A 17,002-nucleotide genomic window follows, 5' to 3' on the forward strand; every position below is an offset into this window, starting at 1 on the left:
TTTGGACTGGTGCTTATTTCTCCTTCCTGCCCTTCCAGCCCCGGATATGAAATTGAGATGGCTGCTTTTCATTGTCAAGACTTTTTTTTTCTGACTGCTTGCTTATTTGTTTCAAGGATTTATATATTGCTTTTCACTTAGCGTGACAAAGTGATGAACAGCATAATTTACCAATTTCCTAAAGCTGCAGCAAAACAGACAAAATACAAAAGCACATAATAGAAATTATAGAAAATAAGTGACCCAGTGCAGAAATGCTTGAGCAAATGAAAATGCTTTTCATTTCTGGCAGAAACACATCACTGATGCCCCCCCCCCCCGTTAGATCTCCGACCTGCTTAGACCTACAGGTAACTGTACTTCTTTTTAGGAGTGTTGATAGTTTGGTAATTGATTGCAATGAAAAGAACTGCAAGGTACAGAGGAGTTAATCATACTGAGATTCTACCTCTTCCTTTTTTACACAGTTATGATGACTGCTGCATGACATCTGAAGTGGTATCTTTACAGTGTTTCCCTGAACTGTTGAGTACCAAGATACTTAAGGTCTTTCTAATCTTGCTGAAACTTCCATGAAACCACCCACACTACTTGTTTGATCTTAGCTAACTTATACTTTACTATTTACTGGAACTTACTTTTGCTTTTGCTCCTAGTTTAATCTCAGTGCCTTTTTCAAAATCATGTAACTCCATGTCACTATGGAGGGGATTAAATACACCCCCCTTTTTCTAAAGGACAACCTCTGTCTTTTAAAATACATCCATTTACTACCAAAATTTACCGCTCTACATAATCCTATCACCTAGCAGCTGAACATTACTACTTTCAGATTCCGAAGAACCAGATTTGATGCATTTGGTGGTTGCTTTAGTAACTGAACTTCTCTGTAAATCTCATTAAAGATTTACATGCCAAAGTATTATGCAAAAGTTACATAATAACAAGTGAATGAATTGCCAAGATTGTCACTTACTTCTTTAAGAATAAAATCCAGCATTGCACTTCCTTCTCAGGTCCTACATAACAACAGGTACATATGAAAGTGTTTATTAACAGTTACTGCTTACATCAACATATAAATTATATGCAAGTTGCTTAGGTTTCAGCTAAACTTTTTGTAGCATCTTCAGAGCAAATCAAAATAATGCTTTATGGTGCTATTTCTTCAGAAAAAAAGGTGCCAGAACTCACCATGAAAGCCTTCCTTGTTCTCTTACAATGGCACCCACCTGAGAGGTGCCAGAACTGAGCTCTGGTGAGTTCTGCCTGAAAAAGAGCACTGATGCTTTATTTATCTGTGGACATCTTCCCACCTTAACATTAGGATGTGTCATCACAAAACTCTACAGCTAGTCAGCTTTTATAGGGCTGAGTAGGATTTTTTAGGTAGCCTCTGACTGATTTTCTTTTTCACCTACTTCACATTGTGTAGGGCATTGATTTTTGTCTGTTCAGAATTCTGTGTGGACAGGGAAGGGAAAACTTAATGTCACTGCCATCCTGAGTCATTATTGGGTATGGGGACGCTTTTGAGCCTCACAGCCTGAAGCTTATAGGTGCCTGGGGTTGCCCTTAGGGGCTGGAATATGCACTTTGGTTCACATACACAAGGCTCACTCAGCAAGGAGGAAGAATCATTTCCCAGTCCTTGGCTGTATAGAGCCAATAAGGTGGTGGCCATATTGATTATTTAATTTCTATACCACTTAATACAGTATGTATTGTGGTATATTGTGTTTTTACCATTCGGTTGGGAGCCGCCCAGAGTGGCTGGGGAAACCCAGCCAGATGGGAGGGGTATCAATGATAAATTATTATTATTGTTCAGTAAAAAAAATATATCTCTAAGTGGTGTACAAAAAACTGAAGCAACAACAGAGAAACTGAAACAAAATATTACACAAAATAAGAATAGTTCCCTCATGCACATGGATTTGCATCTACCTGCCTGCACTTACTGATTTGGCTTATTTGCACATCCTCCACTCTGTTATATTTTCTCCACTATGGTGTGTTGAGTCTTCTTTCTGCTTAGTGCTGTGTGAAAATGTGTGCCAGCAGCAATGATGTAAAGGGACCAGTATATCATGTGATTTTTACATGCTACCTTATTCCAGGTTAGACTATTCATCCATCTAGTCTAGGATTAGAAGCATCATCTGCTATCTGATGCTTTTAAATGGAAATTGCTAGGAATTGAAGCTGGAACTCTGCATGCTGTGTCTCTACCTCTCAACTTTTCCAGCCGTGATTAACAAATTGCAGCCATGTAATCAGCTTCTCTATGATGTAGCTTTATTTATTAGTGGGTTCATGGAATATCAATATTTGTGCTTAGCGGGGAAAATCCTCTTAACTGCTCAAGGGCAGAGTCATGTTTGCAGATCATTATAAGCAGCCAAAAGTGCAAATGCGAACTTAAAATGCTGGTATCTTTAAGGAACGTATTCATACTTTATTTATGGCTTGATGTGCTTTGACAAAAACGTGTGCATGATTCTGTTTCCAAGCTTGCATAAGTTTACATAAACCCTTTCTGGATGAACAGTATATGGTGATGAAAGCCCCATAATTCCATTCATTATCACAGAGCACATCCAAATGATACCTTCTTGTGTGTTGGGTTTTGAAGTTTTGTTGAGGCTTCCAGGGAACAAAATATATTTATACCAAGACTATGTGTCACAAGCAAAATTTTGGATAGGCGGAAGAGGTGGCAATGGCCCTTATATTTCAGCCCACATATTTTTGGTATGTTTCAGGTTGCAATGAGATTTTTATAATAGCAAAAGAAGAAAGCACTGTTATTTCTGAAACAGGAAACATATTTAAGAACAAGCTTTTGATCCTTGCTGTAAATTCCCGTCCCACTAGTGAAATCACTATCTGGGTAGACGTTAGCCAAATTGCCACTGATTTGGGGTGCTATGAAAAGGGCAGGAATAGTGTTACTATTTTTTACTGTCTGGGGAGAGGTGCTTGTGGAATTTCCTGCTTCAGGTGGCAACCTAACTTTGCTGGTGCTAAACTCCACACCTTGGAGGGGTGGGGTGCAATTTGCTACTCTATTCCAGGCAGTAAGATATGTTGGCCCAGCCCTGTACTCTTCTCTCTGCCCCTCCCCAACCACATACAAACTGCCACCGACAGAGACACTGAAACCTGAAATGGAACTCCCAGTATGTGTGCTCAGAATGATTTCTCTCTCATTGGCAATGCATAGGAATCTGAGACTTATAAAGCAAGGAAAGCCTAGAAATTGGTGCTAAAACACCCCGTATTATTTTAAAAATAGAAAACGCTAAATCTGTTTTTAGAATGGATTATGCAAATCAAATGCATTTGCATATCATTGTTCAGCTTGCTTGCTCTGTTCTGGTTGCTTCGGCAGTGTTTTTTGAAAATATATTTTTGTTCTACGTATTTTATTTTTATTTTTGCTTTCTCATGAACTGGATTAAAACCAAAAGTTGGAACTTCCTTCCATTAGAAAAGAAAGAAGTGGTTTAGACTAGAATTCTTCCCTAATGTGGTACGATCTCCCAATTGCTCAATAAACTAGTCAGTTTGGGATCACCTCACCCCATATATGACCACTTGACTAATTTTATCAGTGGAATTGATACTCTTAGAAGTGTCACATAATGTCCATTCTGCTATTACTAAGAACTTAATCTTTTAGTGTTATCACTTATTCTCTGGAACTCTCTGCTTATTGATATTAGGTACTATTTTTGACAGCTGTTGAAAGCAAGCCTTTCCAGACATGTAATTTTATTGTGTTTATTTGTTTTTAAAACTGTTGATTTTATCTATATTTTGACAATTTTAGGGTGCCTAGTTTCTGGAGTCTGTTTTTAGCCTATTTGAATGACTACTATGTATTATCGTGTAAAGCACATTCATATTTTTCTGTTAAGGGTTATATGAATTACACTAAATAAATAAATGAAACTTAATACATAAAATCAGGGTCAGACAAAAAATTGCAGTGGGGAGCAATTCTCTCTCCCTTACACATTTGCTGGACAGTCTGTCTCTGTTTTCTCAAGGAAAGACATTAATTTCTAACAAATTATTTGAGAATTTCTGCTCCAACCCTATGTTAAATATAAAGCGAAATGCCCCTCCGCATTTCATTCATAAATAGGGTAACAAATATCATACACTCCTTTGCATCCCAAGTTTATTATTGTTTAATATTACTTTAATATTGCTTAAAGAAGCAATGGCCATGATAAATTTTCTTTTTCAGACTGTTGGAGAATTCTACTTCTGTTCTCCCTGAGAATATTCTGAACCCATCTCCCTCTTTCAAATAAGGCAGAGAATTTGGGGAGGCCATTTTCTCTCAGCCCTACTTTGATCTGTCTCTAGTCCTGACAGGAACATGGATTTCCCTTGTAAGGCAAAGAGCAGTACAACATATAAAATGAACCTCCAGCTTTGCTGATAAAAAGACTATCATGTTTTCTTGCTTTTGGTGTTCTATGTTCCAAGTATTTTCTGATAATTTCCCCCCCTGAAGAAACAATACTATATATTTGTCTTCAGGGTTCTTTGGCTGGTGTGCAGGGGTTGTAAGATTTACCTCAGAACAGAGATATCCCTACAATTATTTGTCTTGTGTCCTCAGTTTTGAAGACAGTAATGTTCAAAATGGGTAGTGTTGGGGGGGGGTGTTCAGAAACTTTAACTAGCTTTAAACTGAGTGGTTTTGTAGACCCACATCTTGTATTCCCCAGCGGAAAATATGAAACAAACACTTGTGAGAAAGGTCACTGAGAGTGGAGTTCTTCAGCTTCCTGACAAAAACATGGAGTCCACTTGTCTCTGAAAAACAGAGAATTCTATCCAAGATCCCGAGGCACAGCCCATGTAAATAATTCAACATAACTCTTCATAAGTAATTCAAGTTTCATTCTGAAGAAGTGATATCGGAACTAAATGTATCCCAAAGGCTTTTACAAAGTTAACTAATGCAGTCAGAGTTAAATAATAAATAACAACAGATAATTTTTCAGATGGGATTTAAAAATAGATCATGAGTTGCTGAAGGCACCAAAGAGGGGAAATAAGAAATATTTTGGGTATGGAATTTTGGTAATAGACAACAGTGTGCAGGCCAGACTGAGAAGGTTATGGAATGGTTGTTCTGAACTAGTTTGCAGGAACCAAGCCTATTGGCCTTAGACCATTGGTACATTGTATGAACATGGAACATGTTGCGCTTCAGAAGTTCATTGACTACATCTCTGATCATTTCCTCGATCTTTTTTAAAAGTTTTTTTAAATATATTTTTTATTAGTTTTTTTAACATATCATTTTCAACAGTAATTAACATACTTTTACATCTTATTTAAATTTTTGACTTCCATCAATCCTGTCTGAAAATTTTCCAATCTAATCTCTCAGTATGCATTTCTTATCCTCCCTATTACATTTCAAACTCATAACCAATATCTCTATCTGTCAGAGCTGCCTCTAGGTCCCAGCTCACAGAGGACCAACGCCAGGTTGATGTAATGTACAAAAGTCTTTATTGAAGTTTAGTTTCCATTTCAACGCCAGAGCGTGCAGCCCTACGTCTTAGACCTTAGATCGGCGAAGTCCCGTCTGAATCACCTCCCCTTCCACACCAGTTTAAGATCCTAGCCCTGCTCCACCTTCTGCGCTGTTCTCTCCTCCTCTGGGTCCTCCTGCCCACCGGGACATTGCCCTTTCTGGACTCCTCCGACGCTGAGTCGCTCAGCTCCTCGCCCTGCCTCCGGCGGGCTTTAGGACCCGGTTCCCAATCCTCATTCTCTGCTGTCCCGCGCTCCTGTACATTTGAACTTGTTTCTCGCGCCAACCCAGTGACCTTTCTCCTAACCGTTACACTGCTTCTATCACTGCTTCCCTCTTCCGTGACACTGGCCGGATCTGACCTCCCCTCCGTTGCCTGACTCTCCGATGGAGGCGTGGTCAGCTCTGCCTCGTCTCCTCTCCCTGGTGGGGAAAGCACTGGCCCCGATACCTGGGACTCTTCCCCCCCACTCTGCTCTGGTGGTGAAGCTGGTCCTGATTTCCAACTACTGCTCTGGGAGTCCCTGCTGCCCCCTTGCTCCTGGGGCGTTCCCCTTGGGAACCCCCTGCCCCTGGCCACTGGCGCCCCCTTTTGTGAATCTTCCGATTCGCTGGAGAGGCTCATGGAATCCCTCGGACCACTGTCCCCTCCTACGCTCCCCTCGGATTCCTCCCCCTCGCTCTCCATCTCCCCTCTTCCCTGTGCCTCTGCTCCTGAGCCCCTATATTTTGTAACACTTTGTATATTTCTCCTTACAAAACTTATTATAATCCTACTAGCGTAATTTGTTGATTACAGTTGCTCTTCAAATAATTCATATACTTCTTCCAATCTTCTGTAAATCTCTGGTCCCGCAGGTTTCGAATCCTTCCTGTCATTTTGTCCAATTCTGCATAGTCCATTAATTTCGTCTGCCATTCTTCTTTCGTCAGAATTTCTTCTTGTTTCCATTTCTGGGCTAATAATACTCTTGCCGCAGTTGTTGCATATAAAAACAATTTAACATCTTGCCTATTAACGGATCATTTCCTCAATCAGTGGAACTGGCACTATTACAAGTGCCTCATAATAGCCATTCTGCATTTGTAAGAACTTTGTCATTTAAGAAGGCCTCACCTATACTGTACTTTGGAACTCCTTGCCTATCAAGCAGACACCTTCTCTGAATTGTTTTCAGTGCCTGCTAAAAACATGGTTTTGTAAAGCCTACCCAAATGCTTAGAAAATTTAAACTTCCTAGTATTTTAACCTCGTGTATGTTTTAATATATTTTTAATTTCCCCCCAATTTTATTGTTTTGTCTTTTTGAAAACTACTTTAAGATTTGTTTGTTGCTGCTTTTTACAATCAAACAGTGTATACATTTTATGTAATAAAATAAAATAAATAAATTCCTGTCCTTTGGTCATGCTGGCTGTGGCTGATGGGTGCTGGAATCCAACGAAACTGGGAAGTTAACAGCTTTGAGGGTTAAAATCAAATGAACAATGAAACATAAACAGTGTTAAAATTTTATAAAACAAACAAACAAAATGAAATGAAACCTACAGCTGTGTTCTCAGCAGGCCTTAGGGTATAATTTTTATTAATTCGATACCCAGCATTCACCATCAGGCTACAACAATTTAAATATTCAATATTTAAAACAATTAAAACAAATCATACCCTCAGGAATAGAGTGGATCCCCAAAAACACACATTTCGGTTGTCAAGACCAAGATAAAGAGGTGCACTTTCAACATTCTGACAATTTGGATTTTTCAGCATCAAAGGTTCCCTCTGATTCATAGGTGGAATTACCTGTTAGTAAAATTTTCTATGATACATATTGTTGTGCTTTCTGTCTCACAGTTGAATGTGTGAACCGCTGTTGAAAATATTGTGCTCAAGAGAATGTGAGGTGATGTGAAGCTCTGTCTTAATCCACACAATATGCTAACAAGTTTGCTATTCCACCATATTTTAATATTTTTAAGGGAGACGATGGATGTATCACAGAGAGAAGGCTCATACATTCCACTGGCAGTGGGACAAGGAAGTAGGAACTGAGTTGTGAACTCTCCATGAAAGAGTACAATCGTTTCCTTGTGTTAAGGGCTAATGATTACTTATTTTGACTGCAGCACTGTGTGAGGAAAAGGGCAATCTCTTTGGCAATCAGGTCTCAAACTCTTGGGGTTTTATGGCTTAATAGAAGCATTCTGAGAAACCTATTAGCATCCAGTGTCACTAGCGTAATGTGTTCCACTTTCTAACTGGAAAACTCTACTTAGCAACTAGGCCAGAGCATTCTGCCCTAACCTGTGTTTTTGGAATGGACTTAAGATATAATACCTCCAGCAGAGCTCCACATACAAATAAAGGTTAAAGGAAATAGTTTTCATAATGTTAGTAAAAGAAAGAGAGCAGCACATTCATCTTGCTAGCTGTGAATGGAGAAGACCAAGGGATAGCTCATTTGATAAGAGCTTGAGACTCTTAATTTCCAAGTCATGGGTTTAAGCACCACATTGGGCAAAATTAGGGTTTGGACTAGATGACTCTTGTTTGTCCCTTCCAAGTCTACAGTTCTATGACTTGGAATATGAATTTCACAAGCAAATGACAAATCCTAAATTCATCAACTTGGACATAATGTAAATTCCATAATCGAGGAGCTATCACAGAAAAGTCTACTTGATTTCAAGACCCATAGGGGACTGACATGCCAAAGATGTGTTTTACTATAGTTAGATAAATATCTGGCAGAGTTGGAGCAGAATATTTAACTGATCTATTAAGGTGAGGAAGAATTTGTTTCATTCAATAAGGTATGTGTGGTGATAATGAATTTACTCTTTTTTTCTTATTCATTTTTTTGCAGGATTTATTTATACATGTGGTGGAACATTAAAAGGACTTAATGGTACTATAGAAAGCCCCGGCTTCCCATATGGATATCCAAATGGCGCAAATTGTACGTGGGTAATAATTGCAGAAGAAAGAAACAGAATACAGATAGTATTTCAGTCTTTTGCTCTAGAAGAAGAATACGATTATTTATCATTATATGATGGGCATCCACATCCTACAAACTTCAGGACAAGGTAAATATTGTTGACATCCTATCAAAATATGGTTTGCTACAAATGAATACATTTTCTTAAAATGTATTTCCTGGCAATATTGGAACTGAAGTTGTTACATTTTTTCAGCTATATTGCTCATCCTCTTTTCAATAGCAGATGCTAAAGTCAAATTACGGAAAGAGGTTCACCAAAAGAAAACATTGCCCATTCATTTTCAGATGACAGTTGACAATTCCTTTGACACAAATGCATTAGCTTTTGTACAAACCATAAGTTTAGGTAATGGGAAAGCTTATAACTCATTGTATTGTGTTTTTCTGAAAGCAGTTGTTATTTGGGTTACATTGTAGATCTTGTTGAAGCACATGGGAACTCAGTGGCACATGAGCATAAGGTTTGCAGAAGGTTGCAGGATCAATTCGTGAGCACCACTAGTTTTCATTTTAATTATCTCATACAGAAAGGCTGGTAAACACTTCTGCCTGAAGCATTGACAGTATTCCCAATAGACAATATTGCATATGCACTAATTGTCCTTTTCCCCAGGGACATTCTTTATTCTCCAATTGCCCATATCTTTACATTTGAGTGATGAATCTTAGATTGTGTACATATATGCAAAGAGTTTGAAGGGGTCTCAAAGCAATATATTCTGCCTGAGGCCAATGCAGAAAATTCACTGCATCCCTGATAGGTGGGGAATCCAGCCCCTTAGAAGGTTTGTTCCTCTGCTGATCAGCTCATTCCATCAGAAAGCAAGAGATAACTAATCTTCAAAATTTTGTCTCTCTTTCACATGACCCTGCCATGTTCTTCTCTCTCTTGACCTGAAGATGGTTTGTTAGCCTATCATATAGTTACTGCCAGATATAATCAGCCTAAATGTCTGACTGGCCAACAGAATCAGAACTGAAAACCATGTGGAGTGTATGTAGGCATGGGGGAGAAATTCATATAGTTTCATTTTAAAGAAAACTTCTCAAATTTGCACTTCCCAAACAACTGAAACACAACTCTTCTTTGAAAGTCACACTATTCTATACATTGAGACAAAGTTCCCCAACCAAAGAATGCATACACAAAAAAGTGCACATTAGTGAAAATACAAAATCCATGCTATTTGGGGGTGGGGGGAGATTGCTTGTAGAAATTATTATACTAGATAAAAGAAAATGTACACAAAGATACATACATTGGGAGAAATTTGCACATAAATGCACACTAATTTTACTGCAGACTTTTAAAATATTGCAAAGGGGTGAACTGAAGTTAAGGTTGTGAAATTGAGAAATGGAGAAAAACTGAAATTGACACATGCATCCATCACTGGGTGTATGGGAGGGAAGACTAGGGTGGCCATGCTACACTTGCCCACTGAAGCTTGGGACAAGTGACTAACATGCCCTGTGTGTAGCTTGACACTTTTTAAAAAGAAAAATGAAGAGACTCAATGGTCTGGTGTATGGTTTTGGATTCATTTGTTGGCTACCTCATCAGGCTTAGCTGCACAAACCCCTACTTCCCCATTTGGTGTTGGAGGAGATGTGGGACATGTGGGGCACTGTTTCATTTATGATGTGAGGTCACATCAGCCAAAGACTTTGGGGTCTGCAACTTTCTCTATACTTAGGTAACTTATTAGACAAATGATTATGCCTGATCCTACTCTTTGCATTCCTTTCTGGTTTTTTGTTGGTAGACATCAGTACCTAACTGCCAAACTTTAGTGGCATGATACTGGAGGGGAATGGACAATCTTCCTGTTAAAACTTGGTATGAAAAGAGTCTGGCAATTGGCACTTGATTAGACTCTTACCCAAGTATTCAAGGAAGCCAGAGGAGTGGCTCTGACAGATAAATTTGTTCAAACTCAGTACCCATTAATTTATTATGCCACTATCTTTCTGGAGGGACACTTTCCTGCCAACTTGGTTGCCAAAGTAAAATCCACTGTCATGTTGTATTGCAATAATGTATGACTATGGAGACGTTGTTTATCTTTTTATTGTTAATAGATTATTATTTTTTGCAATACCTTTAATAAAAATCAGTTTTATTTTTTTTTATTAAAAAAGTAATGTGGCTGAAAAGCTGAAGCATCTTGATAACCAGTACTGTACTCCCTTGGAAAGAATGCTTTGAAAAACAAGGGTCAGAGAAGTAGCTGTTGTCTCCCTATTCTTCGGAGGGCTTGTTGATCTTTGTGCTGTTTGCTTTATAAATACAGACCTCCTGTGTTTTTCAGGGTCCTTGGGGGCTCTGTCCAAAAACACGTATTCATTACTAGAGAGTCCAGGAAACTTAGTTTGCTCTGCACTGCTCCATCTCTGTCTCAGTTGACCAGCTGAGCAAAAGCAGTTCCGAAATGATTAGGCGCAAATTAAGGGCTCAGCATTTTTGACGCAACTTTGAACTACAGAGCATAGGATCATTGATTTTCTTCAAACAGCCTCATGCAGTGCTGCAGCTTTGGCCACCACTTAGAAGCAGGAGGCACGGAGGAAAGCTAAGATTTACTGTGGGGATTCAGAGTTAGCAAGGAGGAATACAAGAAATAATGAGACTCCAAATGTCACCCATAGTCTCTTTATACAGGTGCAATGTGGCAGGTGGCTCTCGGAGATCACATAATGTCAGTTAAGTAGAATTATCAAAGTTAATTGACCAGTACTCTATATGCATGGCAGGAAGAAAACGGGAAAAGGCAAATGGACAATGATGAGGATGGCTCAGCAATTTTAATCCTGCTGACCAATTTAACCTGTTTTTATAATGCCAGATTTAGTTTATTGAATTGCACCTATATTCCCTTATTCCTTTATCAAACCACCTTGGCAATATGATGGTAGGGTGATGTAAAAAACAACAAACCTTTAACTGATTAATTGCTCAGTTAAAGCCACAAGAGCTGAACCTCCCTAAATCCACCCTCGGTTCCCATAATGAACCTGAGATGAGTACAGCACTTGCATATGTTAAAAATGTGTTGAAATTTCCAGCAGCATCACTCAAATATTTAATGTTATTGTGTTTTTAATATTCGATTGGGAGCTGCCCAGAGTGGCTGGGGAAACCCAGCCAGATGGACAGGGTATAAATAAATCTATTATTATTATTATTATTATTATTATTATTATTATTATTATTTGAAGTTGGTTGTGTGTTATAGAGTACAGTATTAAACTGCTTGGATTCTCCATACTTTATGACCCATTTACACAATTTTATTCGGAGGTAGAATACCTAAAAACACTTCAATCTACAGTCAAAAAATATTGATTTCTATTTAGTTTCTTTGGTGAGTTCATGAAGTGCTGGCTCCTGGGGATTTTTTTTTTTTTTTTGTGGGGGGAGGAGAGGGGAGCTCAAGAAAACTTTTGACACTTCCTGTGAGCTCCACACTGATCTCTAGTAGTTCTATGACACTGAGTAAAACAATGTCCTGGAAATGTGTTTGGCACCTAAAAGTCAGGCACTGAGATTCAAATTCATCCTCTTTGTTCTGTATGTTTGATAATATTTATGTGAGCTGTACTGTTATTTTTCAGTCTGTAGGAAAACTGCAGTTGTTAATTTAACAAATGTAATTAGAGTGAGGTGAATTTTATACAGCCAGGTCTCTTTTTTCTGCTTGATGCTCCTCACCCCTGCAGGGTGGAGAGACAATTTTCAGCCAGTGGTCCACATTTTCTCATGGGAAAATGCTCAGGTCCTATATGCCACTGGTGGCTGGGGTCAGATGCGAAAGTGGACAGAGCAATGAATGTGACTCTTCCAGCTATGCAAAAGTCAGAGACGTTTCCCCTCAAGCCATGAAAATGTACTCAAGAAGAGCATGTGGAGGGTATTGGGGGGACAAATGGAGAAGCCTGGAGAGCTGTGTTTTGCCCCCTTTGTTTGACCCGAGGTCACCCAGCCCTGGTACAGAACATCGAATATGAAGAGGAGAATGTCACAGCATGCTTCAGTGCAAAACGCAAGCGACAAATGGTGTGTTGCTAAGCATAGACATTAGCAAAATGATGTTAATGCATGCCAAGCTTTGCCGCAATTAAAAGCTGGTAGTTATGTCTCTTGAACCTTGACTATTATTTCCAGGCCCTCCCCCCACCCAACAGGTTTGGAAACTTATATGGTTTATTAGCGGGGTCTCCGCCGCCCCCTCCAGTCCAGGCAGAGTTCTTAATGCAGGCCTGCAGCACAGTTTGTTCCAGGTTTATAAGTGGGTTTTGAAGACCCATTTATTTTTGACTTGCTTTTTCATAAATAATGTAGCTGTTGCTGTGGAAATGGTGCTGGGATTTGTTTTAGCCTGTTTTTAATGGTGTGTTACTTGCCTGCTGCAGTTGATATTGCTGTGCTTAGCAATGCTATTGTTATTTAGTTTTATTCGATCAAATTGTCTGTGGGTGGTGTTTTATTCGGCGGTGGCCGCAGGTGGCGCTGTGGGTAAAAGCCTCAGTGCCTAGGACTTGCCGATCGAAAGGTCGGCGGTTCGAATCCCTGCGGCGGGGTGCGCTCCCGTCTTTCGGTCCCAGCGCCTGCCAACCTAACAGTTCGAAAGCACCCCCGGGTGCAAGTAGATAAATAGGGACCGCTTACTAGCGGGAAGGTAAACGGCGTTTCCGTGTGCGGCTCTGGCTCTGGCTCTGGCCAGAGCAGCGATGTCACGCTGGCCACGTGACCCGGAAGTGTCTCCGGACAGCGCTGGCCCCCGGCCTCTTGAGTGAGATGGGCGCACCAACCCCAGAGTCTGGCAAGACTGGCCCGTACGGGCAGGGGTACCTTTACCTTTACCTATATTGCATTTTTATGTTTTATGGAACACACCTTAGAAGGACTGTGCTTCAAAACAGGGGTGATAAACGTATGACCCTCCAAATTTTGTTGGACTTCCCATCAAGCTCAAGTAACATAACAATGGTTAGGGATGATGGAAGTTATAGACCAACAGGATTTGGAGGGCCATAGCTTCCCCATCTTCACCTGAAAGGTGACAGACATATACCTAAATATAATATATATAAAAAGGATCTGATTCATGCTTTATTTATTGCCTTTTAGAAGGTGGGATCAGTTAGTTTTCACTGACCTGTAGAGCAAAATTCTAGATAGCAAAAACTCGGTTGTTTTGAAAATCAAGATATAGAGCAAAGTGCCAAATCGTGAAGTGTACTTTGACATTGGACAGCATCTCCTGTCTTAAAGCTTCAATGCTTTAGCAGATCGTGTGAGACAGATTTATGGCCTTAATAGTCTACAATTTTCTATTCATTATTTTTAGGTCAGGCAGGGAACTCAAATATTCATGAGGAGAGAAAATATGTTTTAAGGGGAAATTGTGTTTGTCCTCAAATGACAAAGAAACCACAATAGTTGGGAAAGTTAATTATTCACACATGTTAAATATTTTCTAAAGAAACAATGGTCCATTTTAAAACAAGTTCAGCTGACAGGGATAACTTTTATCAGCTGCCTTGTAAACAGCATAAATTATAGCTCTTATTTCTATTAATGTTATGTGTGTTTCCTTTTATCTTCTTTTGCATGGAAAGTTGCAATTTATTTCTTCTTTTTATCATTGCTCTACATTTTGTCTGTGCCTTGATTTCCACATCATTAATTCTCATAGTGATATCATTCTTGTTCTGACGTTCTATTCTTCTCATTGTATCTGTATTACTTGCTTTCTGTCAATGGCAATCTATATGTTAAGGATGTTACAAGCATTTGAGGAAAAGTGCTTGCACAGGTGAATATTCCCCTCCCAAACCTTACAATAAGGAATAGAGTGAGCACAGCATGGTTTGCAGCCTGCTGCAAGCTGGCCTTTGCTTGTCATAAGAACAGGGCACTGTATTGAAGTCTTTTTCTTCAGCAAGCAACCAGAATTAATCACCCATCCACGTGGTTGTTCTCCCATCAAGCCAATTCTTAGTTGTTCCAAAGCAGTCTTCGGAGGTCTGTAATTTGGTTTTAAACTATTTTTGATATTGTGTTTTTTTAATTACTGCGACCATCCCTGGTGAACAGCAGATAATAAATCAAATAAATAATAACAATTTAAGAATAAATATTTTGGTCCAGGATCCTGTTCACAGTGACCAGCAAGATGCTTAAGAAAAGCCAGCAAGTAGGACATGAGCCCATCAATATTTTCCACACATGTCCTCCCCAGTAGCTAGCATTCAGAGGTATATCACATACAATAGTAGAGGCGGGGCACAGCCATCATGACTAGTAGTCGTTGGTACACTTTATCAAAGGTAAATCATATATTGAACAGATGGAAAGCTCTTTAATCTAAGCAGGCTGAAAGCAGAGAGTAAGGTTACCGTAACTTCCGTCATAGAGCTTCAGTACGCTGATGACAACATAGTGTGTGCACACTCAGAGGATGACCTCCAAACCATCCTAAATATCTTCTCAGCAGCTTATGAAAAACTTGGCCTATTGCTCAACATCCAAAAAACCAAAGTGCTGCACCAACAAGCACAAAACAATGCATCTGCAGTGCAACAAATGTTGGTCACTTCAGCTACCTGGGCAGTTATCTTTCCACAAGGGCAGACATTGATGCTGAAATCCAGCATTGCCTGAGCTCTGCAAGGACGGCTTCCTCCCAATTGAAGTGAAGAGTGTTTGAGGACCAGGACATTTGCAGGGAAACCAAAATGCGTGTTTACAAAGCTATTGTACTACCAACCTTGCTGTATGCTTGTGAAACATGGACCACATATAAACACCATCTCTAACTCCTTGAAAGATTCCGTCAACAGTGTCTCCGAAATTTTTTACATATTACTTGGGAAGACAGGCAAACTAATGCCAGTGTACTGGAAGAAGCAAAGATCACCAGTGTCAAAGCAATGATTCTTCAACATCAGCTTTGTTGGACTGGTCATGTTGTGTGGATGTCTGATTATTATCTTCCAAAGCAACTACTCTATTCCAAACTTAAAAATGGTAAGTGTAATGCTGGTGGTCAACAAAAGAGGTTCAAAGGCTTTCTCAAGGCAAATCTTTAAAACTGTAGCATAAACACTGACAACTGGGAAACACTGGCCTGCGAGAGCTCCAATTGGAGAACAGCCTTTACTAAAGATGTCATGAGTTTTGAAGATGCTTGAACTCGGGTCAAAAGGGAGAAACTTGCTAAGAGGAAGCCACGCTTGGCAAACCCTCACCATGATCAACTCTCACCCAGAAACCTATGTCCTCACTGTGGAAGGATGTGTGGGTCCAGAATTGGCCTCCAGAGTCACTTTTAAAACCATGTTTATGGAAGACAATCTTACTTGGCTATGAATGATCACCGAAGATAGATAGATAGATAATACTTTATTCGGCTATAAGCCCACAAGGTAAAAACCAATCAATAAATAAAATAGCATTTTACATTCTAAAATATCAACTAAAATATTTCAACGCATAATCTCCTTCACATTATATACAATCTCTAGATGTACCGTATTGTGGCCTTGAATATAAAGATGGTGCATAGAGTTTACTAGATTTTTAATAGTCATGTAGCACTCTGGTTTCTCTTCAGATCGTATAAATCTTTCGCCTTTTACTAAAGATCACCAAAGAATAAGAAGTAGTAATTGATAGCTTTATCCCTCGTGAATTTATCTAAACCCTTTTAAAGCTATCCAACAACCATTACTACATACTGTCGTAACAAGTTCCATAGTTTAACTACGTGATGAAGCACTTTCTTTTGTCTGTCTGTAATTTTCTAACATACAGGTTCATTTGATGGCTCCAAGCTCTAACATTATGAGAGAGGGAGAAAAAGTTCTTCCTACCCACTCCACGACCATTTAAAATCTTATATACCTTACATACCTCAATACCGTTTACCCCCTAAATTAAAAAGCTACAGATGCTATGACCTTTCATCACAGGGAAGCTGCTTCCAGCCCCTTGATCTCATTGGCTTATTTATTTAACATGAATTTATATACCACTCGAATATGTCTCTAAATCATCAAAACCTCTAAGTAGTTTACATAAACGTTTCTGAGTGCAATTCAGTGTTGGTGCTGACCTTTAAAGCCCTAAACGGCCTCGGTCCAATATACCTGAAGGAGCGTCTCCACCTCCATCGTTCTGCCCGGACACTGAGGTCCAGCACCGAGGGCCTTCTGGTGGTTCCCTCGCTGTGAGAAGTGAGGTTACAGGGAACCAGGCAGAGGGCCTTCTCAGTAGTGGCACCCGCCCTGTGGAAGGCCCTCCCACCAGATGTCAAAGAGACGAAGAACTACCAGACCTTTAGAAGACATCTGAAGGCAGCCCTGTTTAGGGAAGCTTTTAATGTTTAATAGGTTATTGTATTTTAGTGTTTTGTTGGAAGCTGCC

The 17,002-nt window shown here is 39.6% G+C and overlaps 1 protein-coding gene across 5 annotated transcripts in view; it reads left to right on the forward strand.

The window, feature by feature from the left end:
• Positions 1-17,002, forward strand: part of CSMD3 (CUB and Sushi multiple domains 3) — a 580,687-nt gene that overhangs the window by 98,460 nt on the left and 465,225 nt on the right. For all 5 annotated transcript variants that reach the window (XR_014566768.1, XM_083748860.1, XM_083748861.1 and 2 more), the window contains exon 2: positions 8,434-8,656. Coding sequence is in view for 4 of the 5 variants with exons in the window: in XM_083748860.1 (XP_083604986.1) it covers positions 8,434-8,656 (223 nt within the window). In the remaining variant the exon portion in view is untranslated. The remainder of the gene's footprint in view (positions 1-8,433; positions 8,657-17,002) is intronic.

Source organism: Podarcis gaigeae (assembly GCF_964106915.1).
Source record: "Podarcis gaigeae genome assembly, chromosome: 7".
NCBI classification, from domain to species: domain Eukaryota; kingdom Metazoa; phylum Chordata; class Lepidosauria; order Squamata; family Lacertidae; genus Podarcis; species Podarcis gaigeae.